At 40.4% G+C, this 26522-nt stretch overlaps 1 protein-coding gene across 9 annotated transcripts in view; it reads right to left on the bottom strand.

Annotated features, from left to right (window-relative positions):
* Positions 1 to 7404: 7404 nt before the first annotated feature.
* The window catches only part of DCAF8L2 (DDB1 and CUL4 associated factor 8 like 2), a 163553-nt gene continuing 144435 nt past the window's right edge, over positions 7405 to 26522 (bottom strand). For 5 of the 9 annotated variants that reach the window (XM_055106339.1, XM_024927269.3, XM_055106340.1 and 2 more), the window contains one exon: positions 7411 to 10505. In XM_055106339.1, coding sequence (XP_054962314.1) covers positions 8561 to 10447 — 1887 coding nt within the window. In that variant the 5' untranslated portion in view covers positions 10448 to 10505 and the 3' untranslated portion in view covers positions 7411 to 8560. Of the gene's footprint in view, positions 10506 to 10664; positions 10886 to 26522 lie in introns of all 9 variants that reach the window. The other 4 variants (XM_024927270.4, XM_024927268.4, XM_055106342.1 and 1 more) reach the window with 3 other exon arrangements.

Below are 26522 nucleotides of genomic sequence, written 5' to 3'. Positions count from 1 at the left end.
TTTCCCAGAATATAGTGCTTTCAAAAAATGTGATGCTGTTTGATAGTATTTTACCCACAGTAGAACTTCTTTCAAAATAGGCATCAATCTTAAACCCTGGCACTGCTTTATCTGCTAAGTTTATGGAATATTCTAGATCCTTCACGGTCATTACAACAATGTTCACAACGTCTTCGCCAGGAGTAGATTCTGCCTCAAGAAACCATTTTCTTTGCTCATCCTTAAGAAATAATTCCCCATCTATTCAAGTTTTATCAAGAGACTGCAACAATATAGTCACATACACAGGCCCCACAATTAATTCTAGTTATCTTGCTATTTCCACTACATCTGCAGTGACTTCCTCTACTGAAGTGTTGAACTCCTCATAGTCATCCCTGAAGGCTGGAATCATCTTCTTCTAAACTCCTGTTAATGTTGCTATTTTGACCACCTTCCATGAATCATGAATGTTCTTAATGGCATCTGGAGTGGCAAATCCTTTCCAGAATAACTTCAATTTACTTTGCTCAGATCCATCAGAGAAATCTCTGTCTATGGCACCTATAGCCTTATGAGGCTTATGTCTTAAATACCAAGACTTGAAAGTTGAAATGGCTCCTTGATATAGGGGCTGCAGAATGGATGTTGTGTTAGTAAGCATGAAAACATTAATCTCCTTGCACGTCCCTATCAGAGCTCTTGAGTGACCAGGTACATTGTCAATTATCAGTTTTATTTTGAAAGGAATCTTTTTTTCCTGAACAATAGGTCTCAAAAGTGAGATAAAATTCTCAACAGTGAATAAACCATGCTGTAAACAGGTGTACTGTCATCCAGGCTTTGTCATTCCATTAACAGACCACAGGCAGAGTAGATTTATCATAATTATTAAGGGGCCTAGGAATTTTGGAATAGTAAATGAGCATTAGCTTTAACTTAAAGTCACTAGTTGCCTCAGCCTTTAATAACAGATACAGCCTGTCCTTTGAAGCTTTGAGGCCAGGCATTGTCTTCTATTATCTATCTATGGAAGTCCTAGATGGCATCTTTTAACAATACAAGGCTATTTTGTTTACACTGAAATCTGTTTAGGATAGTCACTTCCATCAAGGGTTGATATGGTTTGGATGTTTCTCCCCTACAAATCTGATGTTGAAATGTAATCCTCAGTGTTGGAGGTGAGGCCTGCGGCGAGGTATTCGGGTCATGAAGGAAGATCCTTCATGAATGATGGCTTAGTGACATCCCACTGGAGATGAGCGAGTTTTCCCTGTGAGTTCACATGATGTCTGGTTGTTTAAACATGTGTGGCACCTCTCCCCTCTGTCTCTTGCTCCTGCTCTTGTCATGTGACATGCCTGCTCCCACTTTACCTTCTTCCATGAGTAAAAGTTTCCTGAGGCCTCACCATAAGCCCAGCAGATGCTGGCATCATGCTTGTACAGCCTATAGACTAATGAGCCAATTAAATGTCCTTTCTTTATAAATAATCCAGCCTCAGGTATTTCTTTATAGTGACATAATGGACTAACACAGAAAATTGTACTGAGGGTGTGGTGGCTCATGCCTGTAATCCCAGCACTTTGGGAAGCTGAGGGGGGCAGATCAAGAGTTTGAGACCAGCCTGGGCAACATGGTGAAACGCATCTCTACTAAAAATACAAAAATTAGCTGGACATGTGGCACATGCCCATAATCCCAGCTACTTGGGAGACTGAAGCAGGAGAATCGCTTGAACCTGGGAGGTGGAGGTTGCAGTGAGCCGAGATTGCGCCACTGCACCCCAGCCTGGTGAAACAGTGAGAGAAGAAAGAAAGAAGGAAGGAGGGAAGGAAGGAAGGAAGGAAGGAAGGAAGGAAGGAAGGAAGGAAAAGAGAAAATTGTACTGAGAAATGGGACATTGCTACAAAGATACCTGAAAATGTGGAAGTGGTTTTGGAACTGGGTAATGGGAAGAGGTTGGAAGAGTTTGGAGGGCTCAGAAGAAGGCAGGAAGATGAGAGAAAGTTTGGAACTTGTTAAAGACTGTGGTTGTAATGCTTATAGAATTATGGACAGTGAAGGCCATGCTGATGAGGTCTCGTTTGGGAATGTGGAAGTTATTGAGAACTGCAGTAAAGGTAAATCCTGTTACATCTTAGCAGAGAACTTGGCTGCATTATGTTCATGTCCTAGAGATCTGTGGAAGTTTGAACTTAAAAGCGATGACTTACCATATCTGGCAGAAGAAGTTTCTAAGCAGCAAAGTGTTCAAGAAGCCTGTTAGAAGACTGGATGCTTTTAAAAAGCTAAATCAGATGTAGGAGCAAAGGAATGACTTAACACTGGAACTTGTATTTAAAAGGGAAGCAGAGCATAAAAGTTAGGAAAACTCACAGCCTGGCCCTGTGGTAGAGAAAGAATCTAGGCAGGCTGCAGAGCAACCACTTCCTAGACACAGTAGCATGACTAAAAGGCAGCCAAGTACTAATATCCAAGACAATGGGAAAAAGGCCTTGAAGGCATTTCATAAGTTTTTAAGACAGCCTCTCTCATCACAGGCCCAGAGTCCTAGGAGGAAAGAATTGTTTCAGGTACCAGTCCCAGTGTGTTACTGCCCTACTCAGCCTCAGGAAACTGCTCCTCACATCTTGGCTGCTCTGGCTCCAGTCTTGGCTCAAAGGGGCTCAGGCACAGCTCAGGCCACAACTCTGGATGGTGCAAGCCATAAGCCTTGGCAGTGTCTACGTGGTGTCAAGTCGGTGCATGGAATGCAAGAGTGAAGGAGGTTTGGAATCTTTCCCCTAGATTTCAGAGGATGTATGAGGAAGCCTAGGTGCCCAGGAAGAAGCCTTCCACAGAGGCAGAACCCTCACAGGGAGACTCTACTAGGAAAGTGCAGAAAGGAAATGTGGGGTTGGAGTCCCCACAAAGAGTTCTCCCCACCAGTGCACTGCCTAGTGAAGCTGTGAAAAGGGGGCTGCTGCCCTCCAGACTCCAGAATGGCATAGCCATGGGCAGCTTGCATCCTGAGCCTGGAAAAGTTACAGGTACTCAACTCCAACCCGTGATAGCAGTCACAGGGGCTGCAACCTGCAAAGCCACAGGGATAGGGCTGCCCAAGGCCTTAGGAATCCAACCCTTGCCCCAGTATGCCCTGGATATGGGACATGGAGTCAAGGAGATTATTTTGGAGCTTTAAGATTTAATGCCGATCCTGCTGGGTTTCAGACTTGCATGGCGCCTATAGCCTTTTTCTTTTGGCCAGTTTCTTACTTTCAGAATGGTAGTGTTTATCCAATGCCTGTACCACCATTGTATCTTGTGAATAAATAACTTGTTTTGATTTTATAGGCTCATAGGTGGAAGATGAGTCTCAGATGAAACTTAAGACTTTGAACTTGATGCTGGAATGAGTTAAGACTTTTGGAGACTATTGGCAGGGCGTAATGGTGTTTTTCAATGTGAGAAGAACATGAGACTTGGGGGACAAGAGGTGGAATTACATGATTTGAAGATTTATCTCCTCTAACTCTTATTTTGAAATGCAATCCTCAGTGTTGGAGGTGGGGCCTGGTGGGTGGTGTTTGGATCATGGGGGAAGATCACTCATGAATGGTTTAGCACCATCCCCTTGGTGATGAGTGAGTTTTCACTCTGAGTTCACATGAGATCTGGTTGTTCTGGTTGTTTAAAAGTATGTTCCCCCCACCCCCTGCCACCTTGTTCCCCTTTTCGCCATGTGATGTGCCTTCTCTGGCTTCACCTTCTGACGCTAGTAAAAGCTCCATGAGACCTCACCAGGAGCTGAGCAGATGACAGTGCCATGCTCTTACAGCCTGAAGAGCCATGAGCTAATAAAACCTTTCTTTACAAATTACCCATCCTCACGTACTTCTTTATAGCAATGCAACATACAAACACAATGGTTTTAGCTATATTTTCTGGATAACTTGCTGCAGCACTTGTTGCTTTACCTTGAACTTTTATGTTATGGAGATGCCTTCTTTCCTTACACATAATGAACCAACCTCTGCTAGCTTCATAATTTTCTTCTGCAGCTTGCTTACCTCTCTGAGCCTTCATAGAACTGAAGAAAGTTAAGGCCTGCCTGACTCTGGATTAGGTTTTGGCTTAAGAGAATGTTATGGTCGGTTTGATCTTCTATGCAAATCACTCAAACTTTCTGCATATCAGCAATAAGGCTGTTTCAGTTTCTTATCATTTATGTGCTCATTGGAGTAGTACTTTTAATTTCCTTCAGAGACTTTTCCTTTTCATTTACAACTTAGCCAACTATTTGGCACAAGATGCCTAGCTTTTGGCCTATCTCAGGTTTTTTGATGCTTTCCTCACTAAGCTTAAATCATTTCTAGCTTTTGATTTAAAGCGAGAAACGTATGACTCTTCCTTTCACTTGAACACTTAGAGGCCATTGTTGGGTTATTGACTGGCCTAATTTCCATAGTCTTGTGTCTTAGGGAAAAGGGAGGCCATAATAGAGGGAGACGGACACAGGAATGGCTGATCGGTGGGGCACTGAGAACACACACAACATTGATTGAATAAGTTCATCATGTTATAATGGGCACAGTTCATGGTGTGCCAAAACAATTACTATGGTGACATCAAATATCACCAATCACATTTTGCCTGTAATCCCAGTTGCTCAGGAGGATCACTTGAGGCCAGGAGTTCCAGAACAGCCTGGGCAACACAGCGAGACCCCACCTCTAACAAAATTGTGTAAAAAATAGGCTAGCCAGGTGTAGTGGTTCAGGCCTATAGTCCCTCCTACCTGGGAGGCTGGGGTGGGAGGATCCCTTGAACCCAGGAGGCTGCAGTGAGCTATGATTGCACGATTGCGCTCCAGACTGGGTAACAGAACCAGGCTGTCTAAGAAAAAAAAGAAAAGATCATCAATTACAAATCACCATAACAGATAAAATTATAAGGAACATTTGAAGTATTGCAAGAATTACCAAAATGTGGCAGAGGCATGAAGTGACCACATGCTGTTGGAAAAATGGTGCTGATAGACTTGCTTATTGCAGAGTTGCCAAAAAACTTCAATTTGTAAACAAAACAAAAGCAATATCTGCAAAGCACAATAAAGTGAAGTGCAATAAAACAGAGTATGCCTATACTACATCAGATTCATTGAGAGAGACAGAGACAGGGAGAGAGAGAGTGAGGGAGAGAGGAAGCCAAGGAGGATGACTAAGAGGAAGTTGCCCCCCCGCCAGGACTAGGATGAGGTGTAGAGGCTGTGTCCCCCATCTACAGGACTGGGCTGAGGACTGGGCGCTCCTGCAGCAAAGCCAGCCTTGCCAAATAATGTCTCTATGAGACCAGAGGACTTTCTTTTCTTCCAGGCAGGTTTGGATTTGGGGTGGATTTTAGTTTTGTTTCTCTCCTCTCTTCTTTTTTAGTGGTGTTTTATCTTTGTTATTTTTATTTTATTTTTTGAGACGGAGTCTTGCTTTGGAGTCGCCCAGGCTGGAGTGCAGTGTCGCGATCTCGGCTCACTGCAACCTCTGCCACCCAGGTTCAAGCGATTCTCCTGCCTAAGCCTCCCAAGTAGCTGGGATTACAGGCGCGTGCCACCACGCCCAGCTAATTTTTTGTGTGTTTTTAGTAGAGACGGCGTTTCCAGCATCTTGGCCAGGCTGGTCTTGAACTCCTGACCTCGTGATCCACCTGTCTTGGCCTGCCAAAGTGATGGGATTACAGGCATGAGCCACTGCGCCCGGCCAGTGATGTTTTATCTTTGATTCACTTTTAGCCCTCACCCCTGGTTGTCATCTTTCTTGATCAACATCTTTTCCCGATTCTCTCCCCTTCTCTCCCCAGATCTCTTAGCTACCCTCCAACCCAGGGAGCAGCAGTGTAGACAGGAAGCCACAGGCCTGAGACTCCATCTGCTCTCCTTCCTAGAACCTGGAGCAGGCCAGGAGAAGGAGGTGGTGTTCTCCAGCTCCCCAGCACTGAGGAAGAATGGGATTCTTACCATGTCATCCTTCCCTTTCTCTCCTGCTCCCAGGACTGGGCCACTTCTGAGTGATTCAGCGGGTCTCAGCTCAGCTCACACTGAGAATATAAGAATGTGTGTGTGTGTGTGTGTGTGTGTGTGTATCAACTTCAACTTCTCCCTTTAGGACCTATAATTCCTCCAGATGGCAAATATCCAAGTTAAAGTAAGCAGGGGATTTATTCAGTCCAAAGTATGTGGGGGAGGTTGCATCAGTCAGGGTTCAATCAGAGAAACAAACACTCTGATTGAACAAATATAAGATGATACACACATGGGGGTGATACACACATAAGAAGGGACTTATAATAGAGTCTAGGCCTTATTGAATTGTGGAAACCGCTTAATCAGTCTCAGTGAGGCTTTTGTCTTTGCATCATATGCTGGAACCTGAAGTCAGCAGGGAAGTCAGGAAGAGGAGATGATGCACTGTAGAGGAAGCAAGGATAAATGGAATCCATGAGGAATATCTGGGGCTCACAAGGACTGACTGGGACCCATGTTGATCTTTCACTGCCTCCAAACCTCCAATTTCAATGACATGAATGTCCTGCCAAAAAAAAAGTGGGTGTTCTTTTTTATGGAGCTGGTGAAGAAGGAGGAAGATATGAGGGAGAACTGGAGCAATTGTGGGCCCAACTGCTGCCTCACACCAAGGTAAGCCAGGATATAAGCAAAAATATTCATGAGCTGCAGCAGCACCTTTCTGAGCATAAAACAAATGTGGCTACTACTTTACCTTTGCCTCCCAAATCTTTTACCAAATGCCTCTGGTAGCACAAGCAGTCTCAGAACCATTCAGGGAACTCTGAGTAAAGTTTCAGTTTAGTTAAGTGAGCAGAATATAAATCCCCCAGAGGCAGACCTTCTAAACAGCAGGTGGAAAAAGAACTGTGTAATTTATCTGCTTTCACTTTTGCTCACACTGTCACTTGAAATCCCAAATGATTTTTTAAAAATGTTTTGTTAATATTATTGCTGGTATGTATCCCATGAAGTTATACGGGGTGCCCCAAACTTGGAATTCTAGTTTATAACACTCTTCTTACTGCCCATGAATTCTCTTTTGGGACTCTTAAGATCCTTTCCTGACAGCAGACCTTGGTAGGGGCTTCTTGAGGCTCCCAGACCCCCGGGCAGTTGTCCGTAACTTTGGATCTCAGTGAGCAGGAACTTCAGTCATTACGTTCCTTTCTAAATTCTAATCTCATTATGCAAATTACTCTACATTTTCCCCAAAACACAGAGATAATACTCATTTTGAGAAGTATTATCAAAGAAAAGCCATTGTCAGGACACAGGATGTTTCATTACATCCTTCTTTCCCAAAAGTCTGCAAAGAATGGTGTGGTATAGTTCATGTGTGTTGGGGGCAAGGTGATCTTCTGAATTCATTCACACAAATAACACATATAAAATAAAAACAAATATTTTTATTGAGCAGTAATTGGACATCCAGTACCCTTATTTAATTTATATTAAATGAGGCATAAAACAATTTTTAAAGCAATTTAAACAGCAGAGAGAATTTTAAGCAATGTGAGGATGTCAAATAGGATTTTTCTACCAATTACACCAAATGGTTATGTGTAAGTATAAACAATCTTTATTGCAACTTGTTCTTAAAAGTTAATTAGAATGCGTTTTCAAATATGAGAGATTTTTATATGAGTAAGCTGGCATTTATAGGAGATGCTTGTCCCAGGAGGACTTCCTGGAAGGTAACCCTGTGGGAGTTCCCAACCTTAAAACTTCAAGAAAACTTAATGCACAGAGTAAACAATGTCATGTGATCAAATTAAATTTAGTTCTTACCAGCTACAGTGTACTCAAATTTTTCAAAATTATTAACATATGGATTCAGAAAATGTAGGCAATCCCACGTTACTTATTCTAAGGAGATGAATTATCTGGTTAGGAATTAATCTACATACTACCTCTTCTCTTTTCCTTTTCTGAGACTGTGTCTGCGTATGGCCAAGTGTTAAGAATTAATCTACACACTACTTCTCTTTTCCTTTTCTGAGACTGTGTGTGTGCGGCCAAGTGTCAGTATCGACAGAACAAAACTGTAGTTTGTCTTATTTTACTTCTAAAGAAGAAACACATTTCTGAAATTTTCAGGTCAACTGAGGAACTCGATCTTCAGAAAAAATTGTTAAAGATGAAAAAAAGTAAAAAGGTAACCGTTTTCAGACTGTCAGATTTGAGTAGATGCATCTAATAAGGGTATTAATTCTTTCAGCAAAATTCAGAAAATTTAGAGGTCAACTATAAGGGAACAAAGGAAAAGAGGCATAAATAAGTTGTGTATGCACTCATGTAAGAATAAGGGGTAACAAAAGAGGCATAAAGAAACCAAGAGGAAAGGAATGAGAGAAAGAATGTGTGGAAGAAAGAAAGGAAAGTAGAGAGGAAGGAATGGAAGAGACGGTTTTCAGCATATATTATGGAAAATAGAAGACAAAAAGCAAATCTATTAATCTATTGACAATTCTAAATTAGTCAAACTGAATTTTAAAGTCCAGTGTACTTAGGTGGCATTTAGCTGGACTGGATATGAGGCCTTCAGGATGGCATGCACTGCACTCGGTCTTGGACCTCCTCCTCGGATGTCTCTGAGGTGCTGGAAGACTCATCCGATTCTTCATCTGGAAATTCGGCTTCACCACTTCTCCAGTCCTGGTGACGACCTCTCTGTGTCACGTGACGCAGGAGGAACCAAAGCATGTACTGGTCAAACAGGCTGCCATGGTGCAAGCTATCTTCATCTCGTTCCCACTTGTTCTTCTTAATCACCTTCTTTAACCCAGTAAGCTCAGTGGCAGCTTTAGCTGTGGGTGTCCAGATCTTGACATCATGATCTAGGCCACTGCACGCCAACACAGGTAGGTAAGGGTGGGGTTCAAGACAGTTTATTGTACCTTCTCTGTTCCCCTTTAGGAACTGGATGATCTGGCAGGATGATTTCTCCCAGAAGAAGATGTGCCCGCAATCACTACCGCTCACTACAAACTCACTCCTGGGGCCATAGAAATTAACACCTTTGACTGTGGTATTATTTCTGTGTCCCTTAAATCTCTTACTGTATTGAGCACCATCACTGTGAGAGGAGTTGAAGAGGTAAATATCGTCATCATTGTAGCTGGCTAGCAGCTCTGTGCCATCGTGGCTGTACACAACGCAGGTGATGTTTGTTGGGAAATCACAATTAACCAGATGATGAGGAGTGAATTTCTTGAGCACGCCATTGTTTTCTTTCTTATCAATTCTCCTCTGGTCATAAATCCTTACAAACTGATCTTGTCCGCCCACTGCAAATTGGTAGGTATTGGCGGGATTCACAGTAATTGTATACAGTCCCACTTTCTTATCATTTTCTCTTGTTACCACAACTTTTGAAGCTGGCCGGTCTTGTCTGAGGTCAATGGTGAAGACAACAGCATCTTCACCTGAAGTGAGGAACTTATAAGGAGAGTCAGGCTCCAGAGCCAACTTGTGGGCAGGTCCCCTGTGCTGGGCCACACACTTAGTATTGTTGAAATATGATGCATTAATTAATTCTGCTACCCGTACCTGCCCATCACGGGCACACATGGCCAGAGTGGAATCACCACAGTTAGGAAGGAACTTGGCCTGGAAGACATTATTTGTGTGACCACTTTCAAAGTTCAGTACTGGCCTCTGCCGCACCCAGTCCCACACTATCACCTTTAGGTCATCACCGCTACTGGCCAGCCGGGTGCCACGCTGGTTAAAGTGTACAGTATTGACACAGCCGACATGGTCTGCAAGACGATATTGCAGGCGGAAACGCTGCACAAAGGCTCTTGCCCCACAGGCCTCATATACAAAGCGGGGACGTGAACCCAGCTGCCGCTGGTGAAGAGCAGTAACGACCTGCCAGCGAGGTCGGGGCAGGGCAGATGTCTCTGAGGAAACCCACTCCTCCAGCGCCTGATCCTCCTCGAACGAATACTGCTCATGGTTGCCGCCACTGCCTTGTGGACCCGCCCGAGGCTGTTCTTCTTCCTCCTCCTCCTCCTCCTCTTCCTCCTCCTCCCCTTCCTCCTCCTCCTCCCCTCCCTCCTCTTGTATCTCTTCGTCTTCCTCCTCCCTTTCTGTCTCCTCCTCTCCCACTAAAGGGTAATGGAATAAACTTTCACCACTCATGAGGAAATGCTCAAAGTCCTCCACGCTCTCAAGTTCGATGTCTTCACTTGCACTTTCTTGGTCTGAGCTTCGATTTTCTGTGCTGGCATCGTTGGGGAATCCACCATCCCTGCTATCACTGCCATCTCCGGTCACTGTCACACTCAGCTCTGTGGCCGCCATTTCAATGTCTGAGGAGGCCGCCGTCACCGCTGCTACTCCAGACTGCTCCTCTGGGCTGCTGAACAGGCTTTCAGTCCCTAAGTCTGGTAAGCCATCTGTGCTGCCCTCTTGGTGGGACATCTCGAACGATGTTTGCTGTAGTAGATCTGGAACTGCAAAGGCCAGGCCCCTAAAAGCTCTGGGAAGAAAGTTGGCCTGCGGTTAGGACTGATGGTAGTTAAGGAAGTAAGCGAGTGGCAATCAAACAGCAATCTGATTGGCTAAAGGAGACTAAATGAACTATTCCGCCAAGGCAGTTGCCAGTATGGGATCCCATGAGGTTCAGAAAGCTTCTTACCTGCTCGCCGCCTCGCAGCATCCAGATTGCTCTAGTTTTTCCAGGCCCAGAGCCCCACCCCGACAGGCATCTTACACTGTGAGTAGCTGCGGGTTTTTGAAGATCGAAACTTGCTGCACCTTGGAAAATGTTCTTATTAGAGAACCATGAACAAAAGTGATCCTCCTTAAGCAAAATAGTTTTTAGAAGCCTCTCAGTGTTTTGCTTGAAGGTAATGTACTCTATAAAATGAAGATGTAGGCAAGAACAGTGAAAAGTCAGCTAAGTGTCCCATAGCTAGTGACTTTTTGACATACAAGAAATATCTTAAATCGAACAGCTTGAGGGAAACCTTGAGTGCTCTAACTAGTAGAATCGATATAGGGTTGCCAGATAAAATACGGTATGCATAGTTAATTGCATTTCAGATAAAGGATGAATACTTTTTTTAGTATGAGTAGATCTCAAGTGTTACATTAGATATATTGCCACTAAAATTTTATTTATTATTTATCTGAAATTCAAATTTAACATGGTGTCCTCTATTTTTATTTGTTAAATCTGGCAGGCTCCTTTAGTGAGAAGAATTTAGACCCTCAGTGTAATGAAGGCTGAAATCAACTGATCAATTGAAAGTGGACACTGAAATGAGTAATTGCTTCACCTATTTGAGATAGAAGTAGTACTTCCTTTTTTCTTATTCCACCAGAGTTCCTATATATTTATTTAGAGTTAATTCAATTTAAGATACTTAGGGAACACCAACACAATTTTGTGAAAAAAGGAAATTATGTGATGTCATAGAACTATAAAGTCTTTTACATATCACCCAGAACATGTCCGAGGCTTCTGTGGGGCCTCTAAGGAACAGAAAACAGCTCTACAGAGACAGTTAATTGGCATTACTGTGTTAATTTAATAGTTTCTCTGAATGAATTATCTAAGGTGATATCAGCATATTTTCAAAGGGCTACAGTAAACTGCTAACTAAGAATGCCAGAATGAGGAAAACAAAGTTTCCCTCAGAGTAATTGCAAGGTAAATGCAAAATTGATTAAAAATAGAAGTATACAGTCTTCTAAAGAAAATGGATGGTTCCAAGGCCAATAGTAACAGAAAGATATGTAAACAGTATTCATAGCAACTTGTAAAGTCTAGCTCAGCAAACTGAAAACCACTGAAAAGCCCATCAAGAATAACATGGATAAATAATGGAATAATGTATGGAAGTGAGAATGACTAGACTAGAATTGAATACATGAGCATGGATGAATCTTTAACACAATGATGAGTGAAAACACAATTAACAAGGATAGTCAATAATTTCAATTTTTTGCAAGTCTATATTGTTTTCATATAAAATAACATCATTTAAAAAAGCAAGGAAGTAATTGATTCACAACTCAGGATAATGATTAAATTTCAAAAAGAGAAGAAGGTTGAAATCTGAGAAAGATGTAACTTCAAAAATTCTTGGCAATATTTATATCTTATCCTGAATATAGGTGTCCAGTTATTCTTTTTATTATTTATTGCTAGGCATATACATTTTATGTGTATGATATATTGCATAGTAATTCTTTAAAAGAATTCATGTTCATAAACAAGGGGTCTTGCTCAGCCATGGAACACAAAAACAGGAAACCTAGAGCATCAAACCCTAACATACCCATAAAGGAATTGTCCAGGAAAGGAAGTGTCTTAGTCCATTTTGCTTTGCTCTAAAGGAATAGCTGAGGCTGGGTAAGTTAAAAAGAAAAATGGTTTACTTGGTTAAAAGGTCAGCAGGCTGTACAAGAGGCAGGCACCAAGTTCTGCTTTTAGTGAGGAACTCAGGAAGCTTTAATCATGGCAGAAGGAGAAGGGGAGCGGGAGTGTCACGTGGTAAGAGAGGGAGCAGGAAAAGAGGAGGTGCAAAACTCTTTATAACAATCACATCTTGTGAGAACTAATAGAGTGAGAAATTACTCATTACCTGGAGAGAAGGCACCAAGCCATTCATGAAGGATCTATCCCCATGAACCAAATACCTCCCACCTGGCCCCACTTTCAACACTGGGCATCAGTTTTTTTGATAGCTTTTAATTGTGCTTTTCTTCAACTTAGTTCATTAAAATATATTTATTTTAAGCATCCTATAAATAAAGTGACCACCAACTAATGTGGGATATGGGTCACCCCTCAGCATGATATTTGTTTTAAGCAGTGTTTCTTATAGGAATTTTATTGATTGTACAGTAGTTACAATAATGTCAGATATAATGATGTATACAATTTAAATGAGATAGGCCTGTTAAGAATTTACATAATATAAAAATATACATATTAAAAGTTAGCCAAGTGGACAGATGCATGTAACAGGGAGAGCAGGTAACAGGAACCCCTTTAATTATCAGTCAAGGGCCCAGATGCAGGAATCTTATTTTCCCCTCTATGACAGTAAACAATGTTCATTAACAGATACAGGTCTTCCAGATACACCTAAACGCACAGGAGTAAGTTGTGAATTGCTGCGTGTACAGTCTAAAGTGGTGTAATTGTGATCTTCCTGTGATACTCCCGAGAAAAAGTAAATAGTGAACCCCATGCAAGTAGTAGGAAGCATTGGTCTTTTATCATAGGTTGGACTTGAAGATGTTTAACTCCTGACATTAATATTTGTAAACAGGCCAGGCCTGGTGGCTCACATCTATAATCCCAGCACTTTGGGAGGCTGAGGTGGGCATATCATTTGAGGTCAGGAATTTGAGACCAGCCTGGCCAACATGGTGAAACCCCATCTCTACTAAAATACAAAAAATTAGCCGGGTATGGTGGCACACATCTGTCATTCCAGCTACTTGGGAGGCTGAGGTGGGAAGATCACTTGAGCCCGGGAGATGGAGGTTGCAGTGAGCTGAGATCACACCACTGCACTCCAGCCTGGGCGACACAGTGAGACCCTGTCTCAAAAAAAAAAAAAAAAATAAATAAATAAATAAATAATAAAAGCCAGGCATGGTGGCTCATGCCTGTAATCCCAGGACTTTGGGAGGCTGAGGTAGGTGGATTACTTGCAGTCGGAGTTTGAGACCAGCCTGGCCAACATGGCAAAACCCCCTCTCTACTAAAAATACAAAAATTAGCCGGTCGTGGTGGCGTGAATGTGGTCCCAGCTACTCGGGAGGCTGAGGCACAAAAATCGCTTGAACCCGGGAGGCAGAGGTTGCAGTGAGCTGAGGTCGCGCCACTGCACTCCAGACTGGGTGACAGAGTGAGACTCTGTCTCAAAGAACAAACAAATAAAATATTTGTAAACAGCACATGTCCCCTTTTGCTATGTTTTCTCCAAAACTGGCATGGACTTAGGGTGGGAGAATTCTGATGGTCATTTGACCTAACAGTGAACTACTGAAATACTGTTTAAAATGTGAGAACCTTTCAAAAAAATTAGTCAGGTGTGATAGCATGTGCCTTGTAGTCCCAGCTACTCAGGAGGCTGAGACAAGCGAATCCCATCCCTTGGGCCTGGGAGATCGAGGCTGCAGTGAGCCGTATTTATGCCACTGCAGTCCAGCCTGGGTCACGGAGTAAGACCCTATCTCAAAAAATAAAATAAAATGAAATAAAAAATAAAAGTGTGAGAACCTTTTAATACTATTTAGTTACACACTTTAAAAAATGGGGATCATCCATAGCTATAAGCCAAAAGGTAGAAGGGAGTGCATCTTAATTTTTATGCTTTTAGTTTTACTGTTTTATGGTTTCTATGACTGTCCTAAAGAATGACACTGGTACACTGCTGGTTTCTTTACCAATGGAGACACTAGTTTGAGCACTTAGATCAGACAAAACCCGAAATAGAAGAAATGCCACTGTTTTTCTCTGGGATCTTCTAAGAAACTAGACTAAAATTATGAATTATTAAAGTTTCCTGTTGAGTGGTGGTGTTTTTATGTATGTAACTATCCAGAGAACAAATCAAATAGCTGTCTAACACTTGCAAGAGCATAGACTTTTGGTATACTTCTGATAGGAATCAGGAACCTTGAGCAGCAGTTCACAGTCAGAGTTGTTTTCTTTTTCTTTCTCTTGGTTTTTTTTTTGTTTGTTTTTGTTTTTGTTTTTGTTTTTTGAGATGGAGTCTTGCTTTGTGGCCCAGGCTGGAGTGCAGTGGCGCGATCTGGGCTCACTGCAACCTCTGCCTCCCGAGTTCAAGCGATTCTCCTGCCTCAGTCTCCCGAGTAGCTGGGATTAGAGGTGTGTGCCACCCCACCTGGCTAATTTTTCTATTTTCAGTGGAGACGGGGTTCCACCATATTGGCCAGGCTGGTCTCAAACTCCTGACCTCAGGTGATCCGTCCACCTCGGCCTCCCAAAGTGCTGGGATTATAGGTGTGAGCCACCATGCCTGGCTAGAGTTGTTTTCCTACACACCCCATTTACCCTGCGCTTGTGCCAACTACTATGGCATATGCATTTTGACGGATTATGCTTCACAATGTGTGCTTAAAGATCCTCTTAGAGAGATTTCTCTAGTTGAGTAAAAACCCCTCTAAAAAAGGTGGCAAGTTCTGTGAACCTAAAGAGAAGACTCAGTGTCTCTCTGAATACCTTTAAATTACTGCTAGAATTGGAAGTTCCTATTTGGGGGAAAACAATATTAAAATAACGAAGATCTATTTTATTGGTAACTTAGAATACAAAATATTTTATTTTAAAAATTCTAAAATTTGAAAGCAAGCTAGCCTAGGTTAAATAATATAGTTTCTAGACCTGAGTGTGCTCATCTGGAGCTCAGTTTTTCTGTTTAAATACAAGAACAACTTCCTAACTTCCTAGGTGGGAACACTATGTTTTGATGGTCTGTGATTAGATAAACTGATCCATCTCAGTTGGTAACACTCCTTTTTTTCTTTGGTAATGGTGTAAACTTCTAGAATAAATGCATTTTTATCTAGTTTTACAGTGACAATTTCCAAAATCTATTGGGAGGCATATACCGTATATAGGAAGCCATCTTCATCCTTCTCACTCCTCATACACCTCTGAAATCAGCGAGGTGGCGCTCATCATTCTGTGCCCAGTCACCAACAGGAAGAAGGCTTGGTTAGCTAGCACAAGGAACTTTGTTTTATCCAGAACAGGCAGCTGCTCCTCACTCTTATATCCTATTATCACTGGGATTCTGGTTGGATGCTGCTCTCCGATAAGTGAGACATCTACTCTTTGTCTTAAGGTGCAGGCTGCTTGAAGGTCTTCTAAGGCATGGTGCTGGGGCATGGGGGTGGGGGCAGGGGCGGGCTAGGCTAAGGAGGCAGGCTGCAGAGACCCTGAGGGTCTGGTGGCTCTGGGGAGGGGAGGAGAGGGAGAGCGGCAGTGGCTCTGACTCTGTTGGGGATCAAATTTTAACAGAAGATTTGAGGGGATAAATATCCAAATTATATCAGGAAATCTTAATCGGCTTTGGATATGTCTTGACCCATTGCAAAGAACAGTTCCAGTGTTAGAGGATGAATCAGGTTACTTTAACCTGATGCTATTTTATCAATCTGCTTTTCATATTTGCTTATTAGGCAAATTTGGACTATAAATTGGCTTTTCATTTAAGTTTTTGTTTAAGTTTGGCTTTACATATCATCGATTCACTTTATATATTTCCATTCTCATTCATTAATCCACCGTGCATTCATTTAGGACTTCTATGTGCCATGTACTAGTCTAGGTACTGATAATACGGTGGTGAATAAAAGTGGCATTCCCTTCACTCATGGAGTATGTAGTATAGTGGATGAAAGAGAAAATAGACAAATTAATATATAGATAGACCAGATGAAGCAGTAATGAATATTATGGAGAGAATTAAAGCTGTGTAAGTGCATATAGAATATGGGTTGTTATTTTAGATAGTACATTCAGGAAGGACTTCTTATTGGGGTGACATTTAAGTAATTTAAGTAGAGGGCAAATGAAAAGAGAAATAGATCCTTAAGTACCTAGGGTAAGAACATTCCTTATAAAGTGATATTGAGTGCAAATTATCTGAAGTAGGATCACAATGTGAGTGTTTGTGGGACTTCAAGGAGGCTGTGATTGAAGCAGTACAAGCAAGCTTTAGGGAGAGTGACAGGCAATGAGATTGGAAGAAGCCATGGCCAACTAAACAGAACCTTGTTGACCATTATAAGGAATTATAGTGCTTTATTTTATTCTAAGTGTGCTGGAAAACCTTTGGGAGCTTGCCAGCAGGGGAATGCATTGTGTGAGTTACTTTTTAAAAGGATGACACCAGCTATTGTGTGGAGAATAGCATGGGAGGAGAAGAGAGAGCAGATGTACTAAACTGTCGCTCTAATCCAGGTGAGAAATTAAACTGGCTTAAACTGGTGTTGGAATGGTGGAGGTGGAGAAAATTAGTTAAGTCTGGAATATATTTTGAAGTGGAAAAGGCAGCATTTGCTGATGAGTTCAATATGGGTGTGAGGTGAATTAGGCTATTGGCAAGAAACACATACCAGTTGGGTAATTGCAAGCAGTTCAGCAAGTGGGCTCCTTACAAAGGTGAGAGCAGGCTAAATTACAAGGTAAGCATACGGACATCATTGCTATTACGAACAGGAAGACATTATACCCCTAAGCCAAAAGGTATAGAAGGCAGAGAGAAGTTATCAAAAACCTGAGATGAAAAGGGGAGTGTGGAGAGTCTGGCGTGACATTAGCCATCCGTCTGTGAACCCACAGAGAGGCAGCCAGGGAAATAAATTCCCCAGATTTATTCTCCTTTCTCTGCTCTCCTGCTGGTGCTTCACACTCAATCACATTAAGAAGGGAGGAGAAGGAATCCGGATGTGTAAATGTAAGCTATCCAGCCTCTGGTGGGCAGATAGGAATCAATGGTAACTCCTAAGTATTTGACAGGAATAATGGGTTAATGGTGGTGACATTTACTACAGTGAGGATTAGGGATGAGGATGGGGAATCAAGAGTTCTGTTTTATTTACATCAAGTGTAAAAATGTTCACGAAACATTGAGAAAACAGAAGCACTGAGTTGGCAATTGGATACACATGTCTGGAGTTTACAGGAAAGATTATAAATATAGATATAAATTTAGAAGTCATTAGCCACTGGGAGTAAAGGAGATCACCTAGGGAGTGAATATAGTGAGAAAGCAAAGGTCTGAGAACTAGGCATTGGAAAACTCCAACATTTATTTTAGGAAGAAAGGAGAAAACAACCATATGGAGCAGAAGGAGCAGCCAGTTATGTAGGAGAACAATATGAAAATATGAAGAAAGTGTAGAAATTATTTTACAAAGTTGAGTGTGATTGACTGTGCCAAATATTGCCAAGAGGTTAAAATAAAGCCTTGGAAGTGACCACTGAATTTGGTAAGAGGGAGGTAACCAGTGACTTATTGTAACTCTTTTATAAGACTTATGAGAAAAAAGCTTGGCCAGGAATGTTTGGGGAGAGAAAGGAGAGGGAAGAAGTGATGATGGTGAGCGAGGAGAGACAACTCTTATAAAGGGTTTTGCTGCAAAGAGAAGAGAATTAGAGTGACAACAAAGGGAAATGGGGTCAATAGATTTTTTTAAAAATCAGATTTATCACACGATGTCATATACTAATGATAATGATTCAGTAATGAGGGGGAAGCTGTAATGCAGGGAGGACAGGAGAAATTTCTGAAAGTCTTAAATAGGGGAGAGAAAACAGGATTCAACGCACAGGTGGAGGGGTTGTAGCAGGAGAGGAGATGAAATATTTGGCATGGAGGCAGGCAGGTTATTAGATCTGGTGGTGAAAGAATATGCACATTATCTTCTAACTGTTTCTGTTCCTGAAGTGAATAAAGAAGCAAGGAAATCAACTATGAATGAGGAGGAATAAATCTATGCTGGAGCTTTGAGACAGAAGAAGGTTTGGAACTGCCAACTCAGAGAATGAGAGAATTAGTCCAATAGAGAAATGGAGATTTGTTGCCTGGAAGCAGATCAGGCCACTTGTAGTTTCATGACACAAACATAAAGTGAGACAGCATTGCTAATTTGTTTTTCTCTAAACATTTCAGATACTTGAGGACAGGAATGGTGTAGGCAGATACCTGGATTGAAGTAAATTCCAAATTATTTTGCTAGTTGAGGATGACAGAGAGTTGGGGATGGGGGACAAAGGAGCTTAGATTTTACATAGTGAAATTTTATAATAACAAACCATGAAATTTAACTATATTTAAAAGGGACTTAAGGACATGAGGAAGAAGATGGAAATGGCAAATATAATAGGGTCAGCAGATTGGAGGTCCTAGGGAAGTCAAAGTTTGCTCTGATCAGCAAATGTGTTCAACTAGGCCTGCAAGTACATATGAAGCTTAGGAGGACAGGATGATTCAGAGCACTATCATGTGTACTCAAGCTATTAAGGCAAAACAATTTGATTAAAAGAGTAAAGTAGTTCACTTTAAGATGTGACTCAATTTTCTTAGAAGCTATTTCCTTAATCTAAGGGGAACTTCCTATTCTGGGGAAGATGTTTTTTAGACAAAACCTTCCAGTGCCACTTGAATATCCCAGGACATTACCGTAACTACTCTTGGAGACCAGTAGTATGGCAGCCTGATTCTGAAAATATCAATCAAAGAAAAAGATGGGTTATTAATCTGATTGCCTTGGTGGGTTTAAGGATTTAAAAGACAATCATTTCTAAAATGCTGTATCGCCTTCCTTATGCAGTGGGCTTGTCGTGTTTTCTGCCCTCACGGAAGTAACATCCTAGTGGGAAAGATACATTTGCAAACCAGTAATGATTTTGAAGTGCAATGCATACTAAGATTAGTAGAATTTTTTTGTGTGAAGATTTCATAAGGTGTTGGCAAAACTTACATTTAAATGTGCTTCCTAGATTTTAGAAACACTTATTCAAATTTCTGGGAAGCCCATTAACTTCAGACTGTCATTTGGAAACAAAAGAGGGCAAAAAAAAAAAAGATTCTCTATATTCTAGAACAATTTCTATTAAAAACAATTAAAATAGCCAAATGTATGCTAATTGAATTATTAACAGAGGGTCCTGTGAAAGTGCAGTGACAGGGGATACTGTTTTGGGGTAGACATAGTGTTTAGATTGGCTTCCAGGAAAGATATTTGAGCATAACACTGAAAGCAAGAACAACAGAGCAGCACATAGCCACCTAATGTGAATTTTCTTCTGGGCCCTTGTGTATGCATTCCCATGCTCCTCTGGCTCAGACTCACTTTGTTTCAGTCCCTTTTCTGTCTGGTATACAACAAGGTGGGAAGCAGGTGGAGGTTGACACATGGTCTGTGACAGGAGGGAGGAGAGAGCATGACATATTTTGGAAAATGGGAAGTCTTAGTATGGTTGGAACACAGAGTAAGTGTAAGCAGCAATACAAGACAAGGCCAGCTCACAACTTGGCGTGTTTTAATGCAGCATTTCTCAAACCTTTTGGTCTCAGAGTGCCTTTACACTCTTAAAAGTTGTTGAGAATCCCAAAGGATTTGCGTGTATATGAATTATATCCATTTATATTTGCCGTACTAGAAGTTAAAGCTGAGAAACTTTTAAATATTTATCAATTTATTTAAAACAATAATCAACCCAATACATGTTAACATAAATAATATATTTTATGAAAGATTTTTTCCCAATGAACCAAATTTAATAAGGAGATTGGCATTGTTTTACAATTTTGCATATTTTTATTGTCTGGTTTAATAGAAGACATCTGGATTTTCATATCTGCTTCTTCATGCAATCTGTTGCAATATCACACTTTATGCAGTGTCTGGAAAATTCGACTGTACATTTGTGAGAGAATGAGACTGGAAAAAATAATATTTTAGGCTTACCATAAAATAATTTTGACCCTGCAGAGCCACTAAAAAGGTCTCAGAGACCACCCTCAAGTTCCCCAATCACACTTTGAGAACTGCTGCTTTCTTATAAAGGCATATTGATAAGTTGAATTTTAACTAATGCACAGATAATTTAGGCAAGGGATTACCTGATAGGATTTGCATTTTATAATTATTGCTTTCAGGGTGGGAAATAAATTGGAGACAGGCAAGGCAAGATGATTGGAAATTAATTAAATTTGAACAATTTCTCACATTCTATCTGAAATAAGTATTTTTACAAACTTTTATAAAATGCCAGTAATACTTTGTATGTGTCTAGTTTGCTTTGCTCAAGAGAAAGTTACTTGAAAGCAGGTATTGCTTTTGATTCATCCATATGACTATCGCTTTTGGTAATGTGTACAGAGTAGGCACCAAGTAAAGATTTGTTGAAAATAAATGAAAGAACCAACTAAGTGGCTATCAGAATAGTGCAGATAAAAGATGATATAGTCCTGACCTTAAGGGCAGTGGCAAAACAGAGGAGTAAATTCAAGAGATGTACTGAATTCATTGTTGACTGCCGGGAAATGTCATTGACCTGCTTGATAGATAAGGGCTACGAAGGAAAGAGAAGGTACACCATCATGTCGGCCATCTGCCTGCTTCATGTGGCCCTGATTCAGGAAATATTGAAGGGACAGAATGGGGTGGAGTATGAAGGGGTGACTTTTGGTTTCATTTTGAATATGAATTCCAGATGCCTATAGGACTTGAGCCACCCGTATCACCTGAAGCTGTTTTAAAGTTACATAAGTGTCTTATCTAATTAAGCCAAGATCATAGTATATTCTAATATTTGTTTTCAATACTTTAATATTTTAGTATTTGTTTTTAGTACTTTTGATGTTTTAGTGTTTATTTTTAATGTCTTAATATTTTAAATATTTAACCAGAATTCTTGGATTTTTGCTGGCCTAAATTTCCGATTCTATTAGTGGGTGCCGATTTACTGTCAAACACATGGGATTAATTTGGCTGCTACACAGTGGATGCTATTTTGCTTTCTGATTCACTGTAATGTGCTTCTAGATTCCATCCAGAGTTTGGGAAGCTGAATTCTTCCTACAACTGTGTGAAGGAATCTGCAGGCCCCATTCTTAATATGCATGTATGGTAGAAGGTAGAAGACACAGCATTTGACTTATTTACAGAAACTGATCGAGTCTCCTGTCACCATCCTCCCACTTTGCAAGTCCTAGTTAAAGTTGATGACACATTTAAAAGTACAAATATCAGCAAGTATGGATTTTAGTAGTTCACAATTCATTAGATAGACAACATGTGATTGAAAATAAAGAAGCATTATGCAAAGAGTATGTTTTGAACAACTTAAAATGAGTTCAGAAGGTAGCAAAACAAACTGGCTTTATGTTTCCAAGAGAGTAGCCCCAACAGACAGAAAGGAAGCCTTTAAACAGTAAAAGAATTTAGTTCTCATATCCTTTATTGCTGCTTATCTTTTCATCTGGTTGGAGTTGCTGTTTTATCTAGTACTTCACTATTTAGCACCATCCTGTCTTTATATTTTGATTCCAATCTACTCTGCAAGCCTAATTGTTGCCCTGTCCCAGGAGAATGTGAATCATTTTAAAGTTAGAAAGAGAAGCATCTACATAGATAGAAAATAATTGTAATTTCATTATAATTACTCTATTTGTTTTTCTCTTAATTATGCTGAAAATGTATCAATATCTCCAAAGAATGAGTGATTACCACCTGTCATAAATGTGGAAGGCAGCCCCCAACTCTAATCACTTTCATCACTTCAAATTAAAACTATAGTGTTTATGAAAGTTTGAACTCTTGATATTTCTATTGGTTGCATAATTTAGTGCGTTACAGAAATTGTACCATTTAAGAAAAATAAGATATACTTTGAAAAGTATATTGTGTTTGCTTTTCACCAGTTATTGTGTGTTTCATAAAGCACATATTGAACACATAAAACTGGACACTCATGAATTTCATTAGAGATATTAATATAATTTAAATGGAATACAGGACATTATTTCTAAGACTGTATAAGGATACTCATGGTAATATATGAAATACAGATATAAAACTAAAACACACAAAAGTTTCTGGTGTCACCTAACAGAATTTTTATGCTCCCCAGTAGAAAATTAGGCAGATTAGTTTAAAAAGTAACCAAAGGTATATTTATCAAACATGTTATTATTATTGAGAGTGGTGCCACAATTTCTTTCTCCTCTCATTTACACGCTGAAAGGAATTTCTGCTCTTCTCTGTTTTGGAAATTCTGTCTTTATTCCTAATGTGATACTTCAGACTTTGAAATATGGTGGGCGACATTTTACTCTTGGACAGAGTCATGGTTCACATGGTACAGACCCTGTTGCTCTCTCATTTGCCTCAGTGCTCAGGCATGAAGAGCACTCTTGGGTTTTTTGTTAACGTGCTTGGACAGTGCCCAGGATCTAGTAGGAATGCTGGCTCTCCTTCTTACAGGTACTCTCTTTCACCACTGATTCTGTGTGTTAGTTGGACCGGGCATCTGCAAACAGCGATACTTTTACTTCTTTCTTTCTGGTTTAGATGGGTTTAATTTCTTTTTCTTGCCTGATTGCCCTTGCTCGTGCTTTCAGTACTATGTTGAATAGAAACGCCAAGGGTGGCCATCTTTTCCTCGTATGGGATCTTAGAGAGAAAGCTTTCAGTTTTCCCCCTTGATTATTATGTTAACTGTGGGCTCTTCATAAATGAGTTTTATTGTGTTGAGAAAATCTCCTTGTATACCTATTTTGTTGGGATTTTTTTTTATCAAAAAAAGATGCTTAACTTTGTCAAATGCTTTATCTGCATCTATTGAGATGATCATGTGGTTTTTATCTTTTATTCTGTTAATGTTGTATATCACATTGACTGACATAGACAAATGGAACAGAATAGAAAGCTTAGAAGTAAATCCAACCACACATGATCAACTAATTTTTGATAAGGGCACCAAGACCGCACAATGGGGAAAGGATATTTTCTTCAATTCATGATGTTGGGAAAGCTGGATATCCACATGCAAAATAATGAAATTGAACCCTTATCTTATACTATACACAAAAATCAAATGGAAATGGATTAAAGGCCTAAATATAAGAAATGAAATTGAAATTTCTAGAAAAAAATACATAGGGGGAAAACTCCTTGACATTGGCCTTGGCAATGATTTTTTGTGGCATATCATACTACAAGCTCAAGCAACAAAAGCAAACAGAAAAAGTGGGATATATCAAACTAAAAAGCATCTGTATAGTAAAGGAAACAACAAAATGGAAACACATCTTATGGATTAAGAGAAAATATTTGCAAACCATATATTTGATAAAAGCTAATATCCAAAATATATAAGGAACTCACTCTAATCAATGGCGATAATAAAAATAATACCGAATTAAAATATGGCCAAAGGACATGAATATACATTTTTTCCAGACGTAACTAAATATGGTCAACAAATATATCAAAAGTGCTCAATATCATTAATCACCACAGAAATGCAAATCAAAACCACAGTGAGATATCACCTCACACCTGTTAGGATGGATATTATCAAAAAGACAAGAGATAACAAGTGTTGTTGAGGGTATGGATAAAAGGGAACCCATGGCCGGGCACGGTGGCTCATACCTGTAATCCCAGCACTTTGGGAGGCCGAGGCGGGTGGATCATGAGATCAGGAGATCGAGACCATCCTGGCTAACACGGTGAAACCCAGTCTCTACTAAAAATATAAAAAATTAGCTGGGCATGGTGGCACACACCTGTAGTCCCAGCTATGCAGGAGGCTGAGGCAGGAGAATCGCTTGAACCCGGGAGGTGGAGGTTGCAGTGAGCCGAGATTGCACACTACACTCCAGCCTGGGCAACAGAGCGAGACTCCTTCTCAAAAAAAATTAAAAAAAAAAAAAGGGAACCTTGCACACTGTTGGTAGGAAAGTAAATTGGTATAGTCATTATGGCAAATAGTATGGAGATTCCTCAAAAGATTAAAACTAAAACTATCATATGACCCAGCAATCCCTTTTCTGGTTATATACCTAAAGGAAGTGAAATCAGCAACTTATGGAGATATTATTGCAGCATTTTTCATAGTATCCAAGATATGGAAACAATCTAAGTGTCTGTTGATGGATGAATGCTTAAAGAAATTTTGATAGAGTGTATATATGTGTTTATATATATACATATACACATATTTTCTGCTATGTGAGGACATAAAGAGGAAGCTAATCAGCTGGCACCTTGACACACACACACACACACACACACGCACACACACAGGAAAATTATTAAGCCTTAGAAAAGGAGATCCTGCCATTTGCAGCAACATGGATGAACCTGGAGGACATTATGCTAAGTGAAATAAGCCAAGGACAGAAAGAAGAATATTGCATGATCTCATGGATATGCAGAATCTAAAAAAAGCAGAATACATAGAAACAGAGTAGGATGGTAGCTACCAGGGTAGGTGGGAGAAGGAAATGGGGAAATGTAGGTCAAAGGGTACAAAATCGCAGTTATGTAAGAATTCTAGAGATCTTATGTACAGCATGAAGACTATAGTTGGTAACATTGCATTGTTTACTGGAAATTTGCTAAGTCAGCAGATTTCTGGTGCTCTTATCACAAATAAGGGTAACTATGTAAGGAGACACATATGTTAATTTTCTTAATTGTAGTAGCAATTTCACTATGTGTATGTAGATCAAAACGTCATGTTATACAGCTGAAATATATACAATAAAAACAACAACAACAACACAGGACCCAGGACCGGGGTTTGAATCATGGTCTTGCCCGTTTCCAGTTGTATCATCTTGGGCAAGCTGTATAACATTTCTATGTTTCTGTCTCACTGTATGTAAAGTGATATCAGTTATACCAATTACTTCAGAGAGAATTGTGGGATACATAAATTAATATAAACTGATTAAACTATTTAATTAACATTAAATAAATTAATAGTTTTGAAATGCTTAAAACATTTCATGGTACATAGTGAGCACTATGTAAAGGTTAGCTGCCATTATTAGTGTCAGCCTGTTATGTACTGTGTATTTGTGTCTTCCTAAAATTCATATGTTGAATCCCTATGCCCTAATGGGATGCTGGAGCTTTTGGGAGGTGATTCGAGTTAGATGAGGTCATGAGGATGGAGCCCTTATTTGGTAATGCATTTATTAAAAAAGAAGGAGACCAAGGATATTTCTCTCTTTCTGCCATATGAGGATATATTCAGGAAGAGGGTCTTTGCCAGGAATCTAATCAGCTGGCACCTTGATTTCAGACTTCCTAACCTCTAGATCTGTGAGAAGTAAATGTCTGGGTTTTGTGTTTGTTTGTTTTTTGTTTTTGTTTTTGAGACAGAGTCTTTCTCTGTCGCCCAGGTTGGAATGCAGTGGTGCAATCTCAGCTCACTGCAACCTCCGCGTCTCCAGGTTCGTGCCTCAGCCACCCGAATAGCTGGGATTGCTGGCACGTGCCACCACGCCCAGCTAATTTTTGTATTTTTTTTTTTTTAAGTAGAGACAGGGTTTCACCATGTTGGCCAGGCTGTTCTCGAACTCAGGAGTTACACCTCAGGAGTCTTGACCTCAAGTGATCCACCCGCCTCGGTCTCCCAATGTGCTGGGCCTACAGGTGTACCATGCCCAGCCTAAATGTCTGTTGTTTAAGTCACCCAGCCCACAGTATTTTTATTACAGCAGCGCAAACTGGCTAAGACACAGCCAGAGCAAGTTCTGTGGTCACAAAGTTCAAGATACCGTACTTGATTCTAAATATTTTAACATTTGTGTCAAAGGCTTGAACAGTGATATTAAAGGCCTGTGATACGAAATTGGGAGCTCTATCTCTGACGCTAGGCTAAAGTCAATGAAATGAAATATGTTTAGGTCCCCCAAAACAAAGGTTTACATGCCAAATATTTGCCAGCATTGTGATATATTTATTTTAAATA

The sequence above is a fragment of the Pan paniscus genome, chromosome X, assembly GCF_029289425.2.
Source record: "Pan paniscus chromosome X, NHGRI_mPanPan1-v2.0_pri, whole genome shotgun sequence".
Taxonomy (NCBI): Eukaryota; Metazoa; Chordata; class Mammalia; order Primates; family Hominidae; genus Pan; species Pan paniscus.
The sequence above is the reverse complement of the archived record's forward strand: the minus strand, read 5'-3'. Positions and strand labels throughout refer to the sequence as shown.